This window comes from Odocoileus virginianus, chromosome 11 (genome assembly GCF_023699985.2).
Source record: "Odocoileus virginianus isolate 20LAN1187 ecotype Illinois chromosome 11, Ovbor_1.2, whole genome shotgun sequence".
NCBI lineage: Eukaryota > Metazoa > Chordata > Mammalia > Artiodactyla > Cervidae > Odocoileus > Odocoileus virginianus.
This window is the reverse complement of record NC_069684.1, coordinates 48,868,464-48,886,475: the sequence shown is the minus strand read 5'-3', so window position 1 is coordinate 48,886,475 and position 18,012 is coordinate 48,868,464. Positions and strand designations below refer to the sequence as shown.

General features: G+C 52.5%; 1 protein-coding gene across 1 annotated transcript in view; it reads left to right on the top strand.

Moving 5' to 3' along the window:
- COQ8A (coenzyme Q8A) overlaps window positions 1-18,012 on the top strand; it is a 44,505-nt gene that overhangs the window by 16,310 nt on the left and 10,183 nt on the right. The window contains exons 2-4 of the mRNA XM_020915226.2: window positions 5,919-6,104; window positions 9,388-9,795; window positions 10,010-10,076. Of these exons, the coding sequence (XP_020770885.2) occupies window positions 5,928-6,104; window positions 9,388-9,795; window positions 10,010-10,076 (652 nt within the window). The 5' untranslated portion in view covers window positions 5,919-5,927. The remainder of the gene's footprint in view (window positions 1-5,918; window positions 6,105-9,387; window positions 9,796-10,009; window positions 10,077-18,012) is intronic.

Here is an 18,012-nt window from a genome sequence, read left to right as displayed (position 1 = left end):
GTTTAGACTTCCTGCCTGGCCTTGAGTGTGGGCCACCGTGGTTCCTTTTTCCCTCTTCTTCCAGGACAGGATTCTTAAGGTAAGTTTCCAGGACCAGCAGCAGCAGCAGGTGGAAATCTGTTACAAATGTACATTTCCAGGTTCCATTTCAGACCTAGAGAATCAGAAACCTGGGGTTGGGGAGCAGCAAGCTGTGTTTTAGCGAATCTTCTGTGTGATTTCTGATGCCCCCTAAAGTGTGAGAACTCTGCCTCAGACAAGGCTTCTAGGAGACCTTTGCTTCCATATGTAGATTAAAAGCTGCAAGCAGGTGTGAGCCTGTCCCAGAAATGGCAGGCTTTCTTAAATCTTGGGGGGACCAGCTGAGTTCATTTCTGTCTGCTTTGTGTCCAGTGTGGTGCTAGTTGCTGGAGACACGGAGAGGAGACCTCAGACGTGGGCTCTGCCCTCCTTTGGCTGACAGCTCAGTGTGGGGGACCCACAGGAGATTTCGAGCACGGTCACTGCTCCCTGGGGATGGAACACGGAGCTGTGGAGGGACGTGGATGGGCTTTGGGTATGGGACATGTCGGGGAGAGCGTCCCAGAAGAGGTGCTGTTTGCACTGAGATCTGGTGAGAAGCAAAGGCGTGCGTTCTTGCACAAGACAGTGGGGGTTGGGGGGCAGAGAGGTCAGTGAGGGGCTGCTGTGGTTGCCCGGCTGGGAGCACCTGGGGGGTTAGGAGAGGTGGTTGCAGTCTTCAGGATGGGGAGCCTGGGTGGCCAGGTAAGGGGAGTGAAATCAGTTCTGGATGTGCTGAGCTTGATGTCCGTGGGCCATCACCATTGGGTGATGCGCATGCAGCAGCCATGGGATGAAGCCTGCTCAGGAAGGCTTGTCAGTGAGCTTCACACACACTCGCCGAGACAAAGCGCTTGCTGGGCAGCTGGCTTTGGGATCCTTACAACACCAGGCATCCCATGGCTTCCAGGCCAGCTCAGGACGGGAAGAGATCAGAGGAGTGTGCTCGCTTTTAGAGAGACAGACTCTGGGGCTTTGCTTGGATGGGAGCTGGTCTGTCTTGTCACACTTCATACTTACAGAGGGGATTTAACAGTGGCTTAATAAATTCATGCACTGTTACTGGCTAACTATCAGCTTGTGAGAAGAGACAAGTGATAGATCGTGAATTCTGGCAGTGAAGTGGGGGCTTGGGGATGCATGTGGGAACCCTCCCCCCAAATAAAATTCTTCCATTTGGGTCCTGATGGAAAAATTTGTGGTGACTTTATTTGCTTAATGCTTGTCAGGATTGTCTGTTTTATGTAGGTATGTATTTTGTGGGGATACACCATGCGGCTTGTGAGATCTTAGTTCCCCAAGCAGGGCTTGAACCCATGCCACTGCAGTGAAAGCGCCGAGCCCTAACCACTGGACAGCCAGAGAATTCCCATTTATTTTTAAAAAGAACACAGTTCATTGTCTTGCTGATACATCTTACTGTAACTGGCCAGGTAGGTATCACTTGGTGGATTTTGTTTTTTTTTTTTTTAGTTCTGGAGGCTAGATTTGAAGGCCCTCACACCCCACGTAATTTCCAGCTAAAGGAGTTCTGAGTTTGTTTTTCAGCATGAATGAAGGCTTGTGGGGAAGGTCAGAGAGTGAAGGTTCAGCAGGAAGATTTCCTCTCAGAGCGTGAGGACTCCCATGTCAGGGGACACTGGCTGTGCTTTCTGTGTCTGCCCCTGGGGAGTGGTGAGCTGTATTTGTTCCAGTTCTTTCTCTCTAGACAACAACTTTGTTTACTTCCTTTATAGCCCTTTAGCACATTAGACTGGAAAAGGGGCCTGGAGACCCCCTCCCTGCCCCCCACCCGCCTGCAGCGCCCACTGTGTCCGTGGCTGGACTGACTGGGCTCCCAGGCTTTGCCGCTGCTCGGCTGCCTCCCCTGCATCTGATCCTTGCATGTTAGTCTCAGCTGGCCTCTGGTTGTCGCCGTGGTGGCTGTGCCCATTATAGATGTTCGTGCATGCCACTGCAGTTGTGAGCACCGGGCCAAGGGCAGGTTCATCCCAGGACCTGCACAGACTAGCCCAGACCACCAAGGGGGACATGTGTTCAGAGAATAGACCGAATGACTTTATTTTGGTGCTGGTGCCTTAGTGGGCCCCCCTGAATGTGAGTGCCTGTCCTCCACCCCCACTGCTATACTCACTGGTGCTTGCTCAGAGGAGAGCGGGCAGCGCCCAGGTTGTCTGGGGTGCATGGTGCCGAGTGGGTGAGGAGCCTGAAAATACCCTTCTTCCCTGTATTGTTCCTCAGCAAGGTCCCCAAAACCCATGTAAGAACCAGCAGGGTGAAGTGGGCTGGGGTGAGGGCTCTATTACTTGTAGCTGAAATCGTGATGAGGATAAGATTTGAAACTTGTAGTTAGTGTACTTTCGGGGCTTTTGATTTTGTTTACCTAAGATTCTGATGAAAATGCCTGCCGGTGTAGCTGAGTGCCTGGTGCCTGTGCATTCCTGCAGGGGTTTTGCACCAACATTCAGGATAGCTGAATTCTGAGTCACGTTGGGGTTCTGGTGTATTAGAAGTAGGATTTATGAGAGCCTGTTTTTGAAAATCGGAAGGTGAACACAGTTCTGGAAAGGTATTTCCTCTGGCAGTTGTCCGCCTTCCCATCCCTGCTCCTTGAGGGTAGACATTCTTTTGTCAAAAAATACCTGGTATTGACTAAGGTTCGAACGTTTCATGTTGTACGCAGCAGAGTGGCCTGTGGGGAGGTTTGGGGGCAGTGGTCCCTGCACATTAGATGAACAGTCCTCAAGGGGGCTGGCGTGGGCTGCGATTTTGAAATATGCATCCACCTGTGAATCTGTTCACGAGGCCAGGCTGTTTACGAACAGCATCTGTTAACGTGAGAAGAGGCAGTATTGCCCCACAGTAGTGGGAAGGTATATTTCCTTGATGTCATTTCCATGTGGATGGAACCTGCCTTTCCAGGGAACTGGCTCTAGGCCTCCTCCATGACGGCACTCGCTGTCCAGGGTGAGACAGGCACCCATGGAAAGTTCTCTGGTATGAGGATTCAACCATGCAGGCAAGAAGAAACGCATAGCTAATTAATTTTTAATGTGTACTTTTTAAAGATGACTATTTGCCACTTTGAAAGTGGAATATGTGTACTAAAAGTTAATGAAAGATGGTTAGGAAAATAGTGAAGGAGACTGTTATTACTCATATTTCCCTAATGCAGGAATTTAATTAAAAAAAAAAACACTTGGTCAGGAAAAAAACATTTTTTTCCTCTTTTGAATTTTTAAATATCATCATTGTAAAGTAGGTGTCATCCTGGCCCATCGGGGAACTATGCTCAGAGCCGACATACTTAGAAACCAGAAGAGTTAGGACTGGACTCTGGTGGTTTCAGACCTGCCTCTGCAGAGTGCAGGACCACACCTGGGTATTTCACAATGAGCTCCCCCATCGGTGCAGGGGGCCATTCAAGCTAGGCATGGGAAATTGGCCAGAAAACCCGCTTATCAGCTTTGCTCTAGCAAAACTTTAATTATATGGTTATGATAACTTGGATGAGAAATTTAGTAGATTAGTTTTAAGCCTAAAAACAGTATTAAATAGGTCTGTCAGCAGACAAGGTGAGGTTTTGGAATTATCGAGGCTTGTGTCCTGTGAGGTGCTTCCCCGTGGCTCAGTGGTGAAGAATCTGCCTGCAGTGCAGGAGCTGCAGGAGGTGTGGGTTTGATCCCTGGGCCAGGAAGATCCCTGGAGGAGGGCTTGGCAACCCACTTTAATATTCTTGCCTGGAGAATCCCATGGATAGAGGATCCTGGCGGGCTATAGTTCATGGGTTCCAAAGAGTCGGACACAACTGAAGCGACTTAGCCCACGTGCACGTGGCCTATGAGAGTCTCCTGCCTTGGTTATCTGGATTGGATTTAGAGGTGAGCAAGGGGAAGATCTGTTTCTGGGGACTTGTGTAGCAGTGGGGTATGGTGGATATTCCTGGGGCCATCTGCAAGGGTCCTTCTGAACAGATTGGGCTGGGGCCCTGGCCTCTGCCATTGTGTGTCCCTGATGCCTCTTTCAAAACTTCTCCCTTCGTGAGTGAAATGTGTCAGGGGTGGGGCCGGGGGCAGGGGAGCTGTTAAGAGCTGGCACCAGCTGCATTTGAGCTCTGATTACGTGATCCTTCCCAGTCCTGGACATTTGGTCTGCGGGGCTCACACTTGTTTATTGCCATAGGAGCAGGAGCCCAGAGTTGAGCCCAGGGTGTGAAATAGCCCTGGGTGATGGGCAGGGCCAGCTCCCCCCCTCCTTCCCGTCTCCCTCAAGGGTATGGTCACCTTCCAGAAACCTCCTTGGCTTTGATTAGGGTACAGGAGGTTCATTTGTGTCTAATCAGTGGCTCCCTGAGGGCGTGCCTTGGGGTCGTGGACTGAGCTTTTGGAGCTTAATGGCCTCCTCGAGTTCGTTAATGCCTCTGACTTTGGTTTTCTCCTTGGTGAAATGGGGGCAATAATATCCATGTCATTAGGTGGCTTATAAAGATTAAAAAGAGATGGAGTGTGGAAAGCACCCCAGCCTAGTGTCTGGGAGCTGTCTTCCTATGAAGGTGAAGGGGTCTTTGAGGGTAGGTTGGGTGCGTCATCATAACTTTCCAGGCTTCTGTGCATTTGTGGGTTTCTCTTCTTTTAAGTAAAAGTAGCTGTGCCCATGCTTGGAAGCCAAGTGGATCTCTGCAGGTGTCTCTGGACTGGCGGGCTGCTTCCCTGTAAAGGGTGGACAGGAGCAAGCTGGTCTTTGAAGTCCCAAGGGTTCTGATTGAGATCCTTGTCAGTGCTCTCGCCTGACCTTCCCGTCTGCACTTCTGTTATTTAATCCTGAAGTTGTCTCTGGGACGGTCCCCTCCCTCTTGATGGCCCAGCCCTGCGTCCAGGGTGTATCTGCGCTTCTTGGCCTCCTTGTGTTTGTTCCTAGGTTTGTTCCTGTGGGTCTCCTGTCCGCTGTACCTTCAGATCCTATCCTCTTGTCTCTGGGACTCCTGGCAGATCCCAGCTCCTTCCTGCCCCCTGGCCAGAATGCTCCTGCCCACCTTGGAGTCTTCTGCTCCTTTCCTTTTTGTGTTTTTTTCTTCAGCACCCCCTCATTTTAGCTTATCTTACCCTTCCCAGCAGCACAGCCCCAGGTAGGTCTTGAGCAATGCCTGGGAGATTGCCAGCACAATCCCTGCCCTGCGAGGCATGCTGTGTACACTGGCTTTCCATGCTGACATAAAGAAATGTGTTTTACACTGTGACCCAGTAGAAAGGAGAGCAGCCTGTACGTGCATGGAGGGGACCCAGGTTTCAGGCCAGGTCCTGCCTGCATTGTTCCCGCAGTGTCGCGCATCATGTTGGTGGTGTTTTTAATGCTGGCTAGGATTTTCCAAGTGCATTGCCGGAGTGTGGGGAGGGGCTCTGGTTGTCCCTTGGTGGGCGTCTTCAGAGGCTTCAGGGCAGAGCAGGAGCGGCTGGGCATGGACAGAGAGCCCCTGAGGAGTTGGGGGCCCCAGCCCTGCAGGGAGGTGTTCCCTCCCCAACCTGCCATCTTGGTTCAGAGGGAAGAAGGCTGAACTAAATCAGGGACTCCCAGATTCAAGTCCTCGTTCTGCTGCTTGGTGGCTGAGAGAGACTGGGCAAATCCTTTTACTCTGTGCCACAGGGTGGCCATGCGGCGAGGGAACATGGGCCCCGTGCACAGCCCCGCCTCCACAGACTCTGCTCCCTGCCTCTCTTTTCTCTCGGTCAACCCAGATCAGAAGGGGAGGTCAATGGAAAAACCAGAGCCAGAGTTTGGGGTTAGAGGTGGTCCGTGTGAGTGCGACCCTGTGTGAGGCATGGAGCCCCCACCCTGACTTGGCCCACCCCACTCTCTTCCAGCCCTGAAGGATGGCTGCCATGTTGGGGGACGCCATCATGTTGGTCAAAGGCTTTGTCAAGCTGACCCAGGCGGCCGTGGAGACCCACCTGCAGCACCTGGGCCTCGGCGGGGAGCTCATCATGGCGGTCAGGGCCCTGCAGTCCTCCGCCGCAGAGCAGGTCGGCATGGTCTTTGGGCAGGTGCAGGTAAGGAGGCCGCTTGGTGGTGGGAGCGGGGCTGGACTTGGATGTCTTGGTGAGACCAGGGGGTGAGCCAGGACACCTCCAGGATGGCCAGTCTCCTTGTGGCCAGGGTCAGACAGCCCACTGTTTAGCGGAGCCCACCGTCCTTCAGGTGTGAGGGAGAGGCTGCTGCTGTGTGACTGAAGTTTCAGTTATAGGAAGCTTCACAGAGCTGGGAAGAACCCCAGGAACATGAAGCCCAGCACGCTCTCCAGTCTGACCAATAACTCATCAGCACTTACCCTGTGCCTACTGGTGCCAGGCATGGGCGCAGAGGGGTGAGACAGGCCCCGACCTGCCAGGGGCTGCCTGTAGCTTGCTGTGTTCGCTCTGCCTGGCCTGGGTTCAGTTCCTGGGCCTGTCCTCAAGGTACTGAAGAGAGGCCTTTTTAATTTGGGAAATTAAAAAAAGCTGCAAAGTTGAAACTCACGGTTCCCTGTGTTCTTAGGAGAGGCAGCTAGAAGGATCCCAGTGTATCTGGAAGGCCAGAAACACTTTCTTCTCTGAAGCAAACAAGTACTCTATAAGACAAAGCACCTTCTCCCTGTTCCTCTGGTTTCCATTAGTGTTTCTTTGTTGGGTCAGTTTTGTAAAGTGATGCAAGGTCTCCCATGTATGGGTGGATGGGGCAGGCACATTTTGTTGGACGTCATGTTGGACGTCATGCCTCAGCATCGAGTGTCACAGGGTCGAATGTCAGTGGGCCTTCTGGGGCTTCGAAACCCTTGCCCACTCTCCCCTGCCCACCCCCACCCCTCCTGGCTGTGCCGGGCTTCGTTTTCCTCCTCCACAGGCTGGGGTCTCCAGGAGCTGACTGGGGAGCCCTGCCTCTTTCCAGGGCAGCAGCCTCACCTCCTGCCTCCCTCTCGTCCCTCGTGTTGTCTCGTGCTGAGTCCAGAGACCTCGATGCTTTACTGTCCAAGGGGAGGACTATGAGCAGAATCGAGCGCTGGAGCCGTGGTTGTCAACAGGGCTGCTAGCAGAGCGCCGCCCCCCACGGCGTCTCCTGCGTGGTCCACACCCCGTTCCGGACAGTCTGAGGGCATGGGGAGGGTCTGCGTGTGCATGCATGTACGTGGCTGCACTCGTGTGCCTGGGCACGTGTGCGTTGGGAGCTGTGCTGTGAGGCAGCCCCGCTGCCGCTCCCCTTCCATCGCTGCCCTGTCCTTCTAGACAAGGACACGTGCGCTCCTCCAGGCTCTGGGCTGCCAGCCTCTGGCCAGTCTCAGGTTAGGATTGCCAGCCTGCCCTCTGGTTCTCTGAGGTCCAGGGGTAATACCGTGTCTCTCTCTACACAAATGCCTTCACCTCGCAGAGGTCTTCACTCCTGTGGTCTCTTACGAGCCTCACTGTTGTCCTGGGAAGGGTGCAGGCCCAGATGCTTACCTCCCTTCTCAGATGGGGAAACTGAGTCTCAGCAGTTTGATGCAATTATTGACTGACAGGACCAGATTCCTGTGTCCCCTTCACACACTGTCTCTGCCCGCCCTCCCCTGCTGAGGCGGGGCTGTGCCCTGGCTGCCTCACTCGGTGCCCCTCGCTAGTGAGGAGCCATCGCCTTCCTGTTGGGCGTTTGCCTATGGAACACCCAAAGTGAGGTTGCCCGACTCACTTGGGCCTCCTGGGAGTGAGGAGCGTGTTAGATGTGGGAGACCTCCCTGAGAGGTGAGGGAGCCCTGGCTCCCCCCCAGCCCCTGCTCCCCTCGGACAGGCCGGTTCCCGGTCCTGGGAAGAGACCAGGCCGTCCGCCGGCACAGCCGCTGGGTGGTAGGAGGAGTGGTGGTCCCCCGCCTGGAAGGAGGCACGGCGCGGTGGTCTCCAGTGAGCTCCTTTCCGTCTGCACGCGAGGAGGGGACGGAGGGCCAGGTACCCCGGGAGCCTCGTTCCCTCTGCTTTCTCAGGGGTTTGTTCACTTGCCCGTTCAGCAGACATGTACTGAGTCTGGTCCCCTTGAGACACTGAGGCCCCTCGACTGCCGCATAATCAGGCCATGGTAACGCAGGGCTGGCTGGTGGCCCGCAGGGGAGTTACGGGAGTCACGTGGCTCGCGGGGCCCTGCCCCAGACTCCCTCCTTCCAGGGCCCCCCTGACCATCTGGAGAGGTGCCTCTTGATTCCAAATACAGCTCAGCTCTTCTCTGAGGAAGGTGCCGTCAGGTGGCCTCGGGGCGGCCGGTGGGGCCAGCCTTGGCGCCAGGTCCTTGCTCTGCCTGGAGGCCCCTACCAGGTTATTTCAGCTCCCTCAGCCTCAGTTTCTCACTTAGGAAGGGTAGTAGCCTGTCTCTTTTCTTCCACTGGAGGGCATGTCTTGTCTGCCTAGATTCCACAGTAAAGCTGAGAGTGAGAAGGCTCTGGGGTCTGCTGCTGTTTGTGCAGAATCTTCAGGCAATGCTCTGTGTGTTCAGTCCATTTCAGAGAATCCTGGACTCAGGGAATCCAGGCCACTGACCTCCCTTCAGGAGTCGGCTGCGTCCTAATTATAGTCTTCTCAGTACTGTTCCGTTGGCCCTGTCTGTGCCTCACGTAGCTCTGTGACTGGGGGGAGCCCTATTTTCAGAGAAGGAAATAGTAGAGAGGGGTCAGGAACTCAACAGGCCTCTAGGGGTTCAGAAGTAGAAGGACCCTGGGCCTGAAGCTCAAGTCTCAGCAGCTGTTAACAGGGAAAGCCTGGTGTATCACCCTGCTGCCTGCACTGTGTACCCCCTGCTCCAGTGACGGCCGGGCCTGGTCCTGGCTGTGACACGCCCTCTGGTGAGAGCCTCTAAGGGGGCGCCCAAGGCTGGCTGGCGGAGATGCGCCAAGGCGCTGGCCTTGAGGGGCAGGGCGGGCCTGCCGGTGTGCCGCCCTCCCCTCTGCTGGTCGGTGGCCGTGCTTTCACTTCGCAAAGCTTTCCCCATCTTTTGCCCTGGCTCACCCTCCCCAAAGCCCTGGTAGCCTCTCCTTAGTCTGGATTTACAGGTGAAGAGCTTACTCCAGGCGAGTGGTCACTCCTGTGGTCCGGTCTGGGCACCCAGCAGGGGCCACGTGCGACTGGCTTGCCTGGCCCACAAGGTGGGAACCCTGGTGGGAGCAGGTGTGGAATCTGGTCCTCCTGGATCCCAGGCTGCTGCTCACCTCTAGAACGGGTCATGGGGTGACACGGTAGAATCCCCTGGAGGGTGTGCTGTTCTGGGTGGAAGAGGGTGCATACAGGGGTTTGCTCCTGGCTGCCCTCTTGCTCCTCTCACGCTGGCTTTTGCTTCCTGCAGGGTCAGGAGAAGCCTGAAGAATATTACTCTGAGAGCCTCGATGACCCGGAAGGAGCATTCCACTTCTCAGGGATGAGGGCCGAGGGCGCCTCTGAGGATGTCTCTGCAGCCTCCTCCCCGGAGCAGTCACCTCCACCCTGGGCTCATGCCGGCAGCGAGGGCCCAGCTCCTGCCTATGTTGCCAGCGGACCCTTTCGGGAAGGCGGGCTCCCGGGCCAGGCTGCCTCCCCTCTGGGCAGGGTGAACGGGAGGCTCTTCGCAAGTCCCAGAGACCCGTTCTCTGCCCCGGGCCTTCAACGGAGGGTCTACCACCAGGACCAGTCGTCCATGGGCGGCCTCACGGCTGAGGACATTGAGAAGGCCCGGCAGGCCAAGGCTCGCCCGGAGAGCAAGCCCCACAAACAGACAGTGCGTGCAGGAGGCCCCTGGGGTGGGACTGGAGTGGTTCCCACAGTCCTGCCGTGCAGGTCTGTGGCCTGGAGTTTCAGGCACACAGAGGCCTCTCGTGGGTGGAGTGTGCTGCCCTTGGGGTAGAGAGGGGCTGTGGGGGCAGCGCGGACCCTGAGCTTGGTCCTGTCCCTGGTCACTGATGCCGTGAGGGCTCTTTCTCTTCTCCCTCTAGCTCAGTGAGCATGCTCGCGAGCGGAAGGTACCGGTTACACGGATTGGGCGGCTGGCTAACTTTGGAGGTGAGGTGCCAGTCCTGGCGAGAGGAGCTGAGGCTGCCATGGGGCCTGCATGAGGAGGGAAGGACGGGGGTCCAGGGGTGTCCTGGGGAGGGTGGTAGCTCCCGTGTTCGCCACTCTTGGATGTTTTCCATGAATGTGAAAACATTCATGTGATCCAGTGTGATTGTGAGTGATCCAGTCGCTACCTCAGCTCACCCTGGGGATCAGTGGGGTGTGGCTGATGCTGTGCTGTAACTGCAGCTTTGCTTCTTGGGGGGGCAGCGACTGCAGCATCAGCTTCTCACTCAGGCCTCTGGAGGCCCTGCAGAGAGGAGGCGGGACAGTGGGGCTGCTTGGCTCCTGGACACAGTAGTTTTGCCCAGTCCTTTGGGGAGCCATTTGCTGAATTCCCACAGGCCTGCAGGCTCCAGTAGAATGGTATCGAGGTGTGTTGGCAGTGAGCTGCTGCTATCCATTTTAATGCACTGTGGAATTGTGAGTTTGTCCTTTCCTTTGGGAGTTTGTGTGCAATACACCTGTGCTCTCTTTGTCTATATTGGAAGATCATCTTATAATGAAGATTCACAGCAGTTGTATTTGCTTTTGTGATGTTGTGTTGTCTATCTGGTGCTTATTCGCTGACCAAAATATTCCTTTTGAAAGTGCCATCCTTCGCAATGGGTTCTACTTGAAGATGGAATGACTTCTCTAAAGCTTGCTTGTCCTTAGTAGGTTCTCCAGACAGTACAGTTAATGAAAGAATGGCATTAGTATGGCAATCAGCTCTGGCAACTTGATTCATATACCCTCGCTGGGCAAGTGCGAGGCTGTGTGTGACAGAGGTCTCCTTGGCTCCTGTTGATGCCAATGCTGACTGGTCATGAAGGCCCACTCTCACCTGTCTGAGCTGTTACCGCCTGCCTTTTGCTTGCTTGGTCTGTACGTCTCCCCTCCCGCAGGCTGTACATCAGGCTTGCTCTTCTCCCTGGCTGCTCTTCTCTTTTGAAAACCCATCTTCCTCCTTGTTCAAAATTGGTTCTGTGCTCCTTGGCCCTCTGGGAGCTGGCCTGTTGTGTGGGCTTTAACACTGAACAATGGTTGGCTGTCCACCTTATGTTCAGAGCAGACGAGGTTAATTGGATAGAATTATCTCAACGCTGAGGTTTTCTTCCATAACTGTTATCTTAAAATTTGACATCTGCTGCTACTTATCTTTTCCAGATTCTGGAATCCAGTGTCATCTGTGTTTTAGCACAAAATTATTGCTTCATTTCACATTCATGGGCTAGCAGTTCCTCAGAACGTTGTAACCCCCTGGGGTGCCACTGCCAGAATGGGTTTGAGAGTCGCTGCTCTGATGGGGTCCAGTGGTCCTCATGCCCAGAAGATATGGCACTTCTCTGCTTTGCTCAGTGCTATTAGTTGGGACGTTTATTATCATTCATATTGAGTGGAGGTTCCGTTCTCTCCTCCATGAGTCTGAGGGCAGGAACCGTTCTCTTCTTACTCTGTAGTTTTTCTCTGTAATTGTAATCCTCTTCCCCTCACTCCAGACCAGAGCTCATCACAGAGCCCTGTCACCGGAAGGCCTAGTTTGACTAACATAGTGTAGAATGGGTGTAAGCCTCTCTCTGGAGTCTGTGAGGGTGGAGTAGTTTTGTTTGGGAAAGCAGTCAGGGTGAAGGTCGTGGTGGCCGATTAGAATTTGATGGAGATCATGGTGAAGCCAGCAAAAGTCAAACCCTTTTGGGTAGTGGGTTAAGGACAGCAGACTGAAGTGAAAGTGGTGGTAGAGAAAGGTGTGTAGGACAAAAAGGCAGCTTCCTTAAAACCAGGGTGCAGGGCTTCCCTCAGGGTGTGGGAGACATGGCCACCAGAGGGAGCTGGGGTTGGATGAGCAGAGGCCCTGGTCTCTGTAGGGGCTTTGCACCCTCCAGAGCCTCTTGAGCCCTTGCTGACAGCTGCCTGGTGCCCAGAGCCTTCCTTCAGAGTCTCTGCTGGAGATTTGCTCACAGCTGTGATTCAGAGTTGCTCATGTTGCCCATGCAGTTGGCGGCTCATATTTCAGGATTGGAGGTGGCAGGATGGGAGCAAAGAGGAACCAGGTCTGGAAAGAATGTGCTGTTCTGGCCCCAGAGGTAAATTCTGAACCTTCTCTCCTATCCAGAGGTTTTCAAACTGTGGGTTATGACCCTTAAGTGAGTGTGAAATCAGTTTAGTGGGTCAGGACCAGTGTTTTTAAAAACAAGTAAATAGAATGGAATTGAAGAGAAAAGGATCAGAATTAGTATCATAGATCCTGAGAACTGAGAACATTGCAAAAATATTTATTTCAGATATATTTATGCTATTGATACATGCTCTTCATTGCATTGTATATGGCTTACTGGTGGGTCATTGTCTAAACAATTTGAAGTGACACTGCTTTACTTTCTTCTCCTAGAATACACTTCGAATCTTTTTTCTCCTCACAAGGGTGAGATGTTTTGAGGTGCAGAGTAACAGACTTTAGGAAGTTTTATGAGGGGTATAAAGGAAGGCGGTTTCTCTCGACCTCAGGGAGATAAGGTTGTGTTTGGGAATGTCAGCAGCAGGCATTCAGCTGTGTGGAGGCAGAGGCAGGGGCTCTTCTGTTGGGATGGCACATTTTGATGCTGAGATGGGGCAGGAACTCTAGGTCCAGTTTGGCCATGGGATGTCATGGCTGTGATGCTGTGGGCATGGTGATCTGTACTTTTGTCCTCTGCTTTTGGAATTTTCTCTTTGCTTTTGGTTTTTAGCAGTGTGACTGTGACACACTTGGGTGTGATTCACTTTGTTTTTGTCCTGCTTGGGATTGCAGAGCTTCTTGAGTCTGTGGCTTAATGTCTTTCATCAATTTTGGAAAATAATGGTCATTTCTTAAAATATTGTTTCTGGCCTGTTCTCTTTCTCCTCTCTGAGACTCCAGTTACACATATGTTAGGTCTTTCCCTCTGTCCAATGTGTCTCCTCTGCTCTTTTCTGTATTTTTCATTTGTGTCTCAATCTTACAGGTTCAGAGAGATGTCTTATCATCTCTCCTGCACCTACAAATGGAAAACTGGATGATTATAGAAATGAGACTAACAGATAAAGTGAGCACTAAGGAAAACTTGTTACTCTGGTGGCTCAGTGGTAAAGAATCTGCCTGCCAGTGTAAGAGAGATAAGAGATGTGGGTTCTTTCCCTAGGTTGGAAAGATCCCCTTGAGAAGGAAATGACAACCCACTCCAGTATTCTTGCCTGGGAAATCCCACGGACAGAGGAGCCTGGTGGGGGGTTGCAAGAGTCAGACATGACTGAAGCAAATGAGAACAAGAGAAAAACTTATCAAAAGGAGCTGAGCACTATGTGCATAGCATTTTACTGATCACTAGGACCTTCACTTAGGAATTTACAGTCCACATCATTAAGGCAGAAGGGAGAAGAATACTAAGTAAGATAACTGGAAAGAGAGGAACAACAAGTGAGGAAGTAGGAAGTGATCAGGATACTTAGATTCTATGTAGAAAGGATTTTGAAATATGATACATGAAAATAGACGCTAGTCTGAGAAAACAGTGGGCCAGGAATGAGGAGTAGAGGGAATCCTCTTATTTTTAAAAGGTAAAAGGTTAAGGACTCTTACTTCCAGAAAAATACATAGCTTTAAAAAATAGTTCCCAAGACACCATTGAATTTCTTAAGTGATTTTGTAAGAACAGTGTTCTCACTTATGTTAGAAAATAGGTGAATGCAAACTGATTGCTATTGTTGCTTAATTTCTTAAAGATTCTGATAACCCTAGGTGTCCTGTTAATATGTCAGCAACAAAGCTCTCTCCGAGCTCATTTGCCCCTTTTCCCACAAAGCTTTTGGGTCGTTCCCTGCACCTCCCTTGTCTCAGTAGTAAAACTGAAAACAAAAGATTTTGGGATTGAGTAGCTGAGTTTTGTTGACGGCCTCATTCTGTCTTCTTCGTTTTCAGATGTCGACCCTGCTGTGTCTTGCCAGGGGCCTTGCAGAGCCATTCAGCAGTGGTGATGCCAATGGACCCCTTGGCCGGGGTGGGGAGCGGGTGGGCAGCTTGGTAGGGGTGAGAGTGTTCACACCTCCTGCAGCAGGACTGTGTGTTCCGAGCTCCTGGCGTGAAGCCCTGTGTTGACTTGTCTGAAGTCAGGCTTCCCCTACCAGCATTTATTGATAGGGCACCTAATTTTCATTAAGGATGCGGAGATCTGAGGTCCTGGTGTCGACGGGGCTGCCCTGGTGTCCCTCAATGGGTGGCACTCAGTGATGCCAGCTTTGCCGCCTGACTTCCCGAGGACGCACGCTGCACGTGTGCTGTCCCTCTAAGCAGCTGGCGCTCCTCTGTGCTCTCTGAGGTTGCAAGATGGATGCCCCGTAAGTCTAAGAGAAGTTAGCAACCTTGGCACGGGTGAGGAAACGTGGTTTCCTACGTTTCCCAGGCGCATACTTCAAAGGGACTTTGAGTCTGGGTCTGCCACCTTTGCACTCGTCCCTTCTCCCCGATCCCGCAGAGGGGCCCTCAGTTCTTCCCCTCCTGCCCTGGCCCAGTTCTGAGAACCGAGAACACTCACTCTGCAGGGAACGTCCTCCACCGCTCCTTCCTGTCTGCCTTCCTGCAGCACTGTGGGCTGCAGCCCCTCCCGGGCCGGCGCTGGCGTGGTGTGGGGGATGCAGGTGACGGGAGAGAAGGTGGAATTACCAAGGGTTCGGGAACACCTTGAAGCAAAGGAAATTTCCTTGTCCACCGCCTTTTCTGTGTGGACTTTCTTGTCTTATGAGATCAGGAGGATCGTGTTGATAAAAGTTGAGGCCCGAGAACAGTGGCTGGCACGTGGGTGGTGCAGTGTGAGTGAATCTGTTTTTCCCTTAGGTTTGCCCCTCACTGCTGCAGGGAATCTCCGGCCAGCCTTGTTTGGTAAACACACCTAGGGGTTCTGGCAGGTAAATATGGAACATTTCCTCACTTCTTTCTGCTCTCAGGCACCTCACACCAAGCCTCCTCACAGTCGCTGCTGTTTACTAGAAGGTGTTTTATTTTTACCTTTTTTTGACCTCTGTGCCTGTGTGGGTGGAAGCCCAGTGGTTGTTCAGAGGGGACATGTTTATCTCTTGAGGACCTGCAGAGGGCCTCTGGGGCCTGGGCTTCCTGGTCACAAGGAACAGGCCCAATTCCCTGGGAAGCAGCTCACTGCTCCCAACTCTTCTAGGGAGAACCCTGCTCCCTGCAGCTTCTCACTCCTTCCGCGTTTCTAGCCTGAAAAACCTTTGGTGAGAGAAATGTAGGAACCTTCTTGAAAGGGGCTGGCGCCTTCTCACAGCCTAGGGTGGTGGCCAGGCTGCTGACGGTGGCCGTGGGGCTGCTGACCTGGATCTGTGGCTGGTCTCCTCCGGGACCTCTGAGCAGCCTGTGTGGTCCAGGCCGGGGCTGCCTGTGGGTCAGGGCATGGATGGCGCTGTCCTGAGGGCTGGGGGGCTGGGTGTGGGTGGGGATAAAGGTGACAATGGAGAGTGAGCGAGCCTGGGCTCAGGGTGTCCTCACCAGCTCCGGGAATCTGAGACAGAGGTGCCACCCGGCTCTGTGGGAGGGAGGAACCTGGGGCTGTGCCTGCCCTCCTCTCTCCACAAAGCTCTGAGAGTCCTTTAAGTCAGCATGTTGGGGACTGGCAGGAGGGCCAGTCTATTCCTGGTTCAGTAGAGCAGGAGCTCTGAGGTCAAGGTCAGGGCTGGCTGGCTGGCGGGGCTGCTCACCTCCCGGGCCGCAGTGGGGAGCCTGTCTGTTGGCAGTTCCGCAGGCCTGGCACCAGCCTGGTCCTGAGGGAGCTCGCAGGGGCCACAGGAGGAGCCTGCGGCCTCCTTTGCAGAATGTTCCCTCCGTGACTAGTGTTCAGTGACATGTCCTTGGCTTGGAGAGCTTTGGCTCTGTCCCACAGCCTAGAATTGGCCAGAGAAGAGTCTGAGGGGGCCCAGCAGAAGGCACAGGGGGCTCTGCAGAGGGAGGGGCGCAGCATCTGCTCGCAGTGGCCAGGCTGGGTAACCTTTGGTGAGTCTGCCTCTCTTGCAGGCTTCTCTTTGGATTTGATCTAGCCAGAGAAATATCTTGGGGCAGAGAGACACTGGTGAAGGTCTTTGGGATTTGAAGGTTAACGTTCCCGTTATCATTATTTTGCTAAATCGGATAGTGTGATGAGTGGCGTGGGGATGGGCAGGCAGCAGGGAGTTAACATTTGACCAGAGACGTGGCTCCGGCTCTGTGCTGTGTCCTCTGGGGCTGGGTTGGGGTGTCGGAGGGAAACAGGCCACAGCATCTCCATTTAGCGCCCCAGGGTGTCCTTGGGGGCATCTGCAGATGACTGTGGCCTCTTCCTGTGGCTGCCAGAACTTGGCTTATACTTGGCATGTGCTGACCCAGCAGCAACAGGGGCTGCTGGGCACTTGAAATCTAGCAGGTCCAAGTTGAGATGTGCTCTGAGAGTAAAATACATATTGGATTTGAGGGCTTAGTGTAAGAAAAGAGTAATATATCTTTTTAACAGTGTTTATATTGAGTACTTATAAGGGATGATATGTTGAGTTGTTATTCAGTCGCTCAGTCGTGTCCGACTATTTGCGACCTCATGGAGTGTAGCACACCAGGCTTCCCTGTCCTTCACCATCTCCTGGAGCTTGCTCAGACTCATGCCCATTGAGTTGATGATGCCATTCAGCTATCTCATCCTCTGTTGTCTGCTTTCTCCTGCCTTCAGTCTTTCGCAGTATCAGGGTCTTTGCATCAGGCCAAAGTATTGGAGCTTCAGTTTCAACATCAGTCCTTCCAATGAATATTCAGGGTTGATTTCCTTTAGGATTGATTGGTTTGATCTCCTTGCTGTCCAGCGGACTGAAAGAGTCTTCAACACAACAGCTCAAAAGCATCAATTCTTCAGCACTCAGCCTTCTTTATGGTCCAACTCTCACATCCATACGTTACTACTGGAAAAACCAAAGCTTTGACTAGACAGACCTTTCTTGGCAAAGTAATGTCTCTGCTTTTTAATATGCTGTCTAGGTTTGTCATAGTTTTTCTTCCAAGGAGCAAGTGTCTTTTAATTTCATTGCTACAGTTACCATCTGCATTGATTTTGGAGCCCAAGAAGGTAAATTCTGTCATTGTTTCCATTGTTTCCCCATCTATTTGCCATGAAGTAAGTGATGGGACTGGATGCCATGATCTTAGTTTTTTGAATGTTGAGTTTTAAGCCAGCTTTTTCACTTTCCTCTTTCACTTTGATCAAGAGGCTCTTTAGTTCTTCTTTGCTTTCTGCCATAAGGGTGGTATCATCCACATATCTGAGGTTATTGATATTTCTCCTGGCAATCTTGATTCCAGCTTGTGCTTCTTCCAGCCCAGCGTTTCTTATGATGTACTCTGCATAGAAGTTAAATAAGCAGGGTGACAGTATACAGCCTTGATGTACTCCATTTCCTATTTGGAACCAGTCTGTTGTTCCATGTCCAGTTCTAACTGTTGCTTCTTGAGTTGCATACAGGTTTCACAGGAGGCAGGTAAGGTGGTCTGGTATTCCCATCTCTTTAAGAATTTTCCACAGTTTGTTGTGATTCTCAGTCAAAGGCTTTCGCTTAGTCAATGAAGCAGAAGTAGTTGTTTTTTTCTGGAGTTCTCCTGCTTTTTCTGTGATCCAGTGGATGTTGGTAATTTGATCTCTGGTTCCTCTGCCTTTTCTAAATCCCGCTTGAACATCTGGAAGTTCTTGGTTCATGTACTGTTGAAGCCTAGCTTGGAGAATTTTGAGCCTGTCTTTGCTAGCATGTGAAATGAGTGAAGTTGTGTGGTAGTTTGATCATTCTTTGGCATTGCTGTTCTTTGGGATTGGAATGAAAACTGACCTTTTCCCGTTCTGTGGCCACTACTGAGTTTTCCAAATTTTCT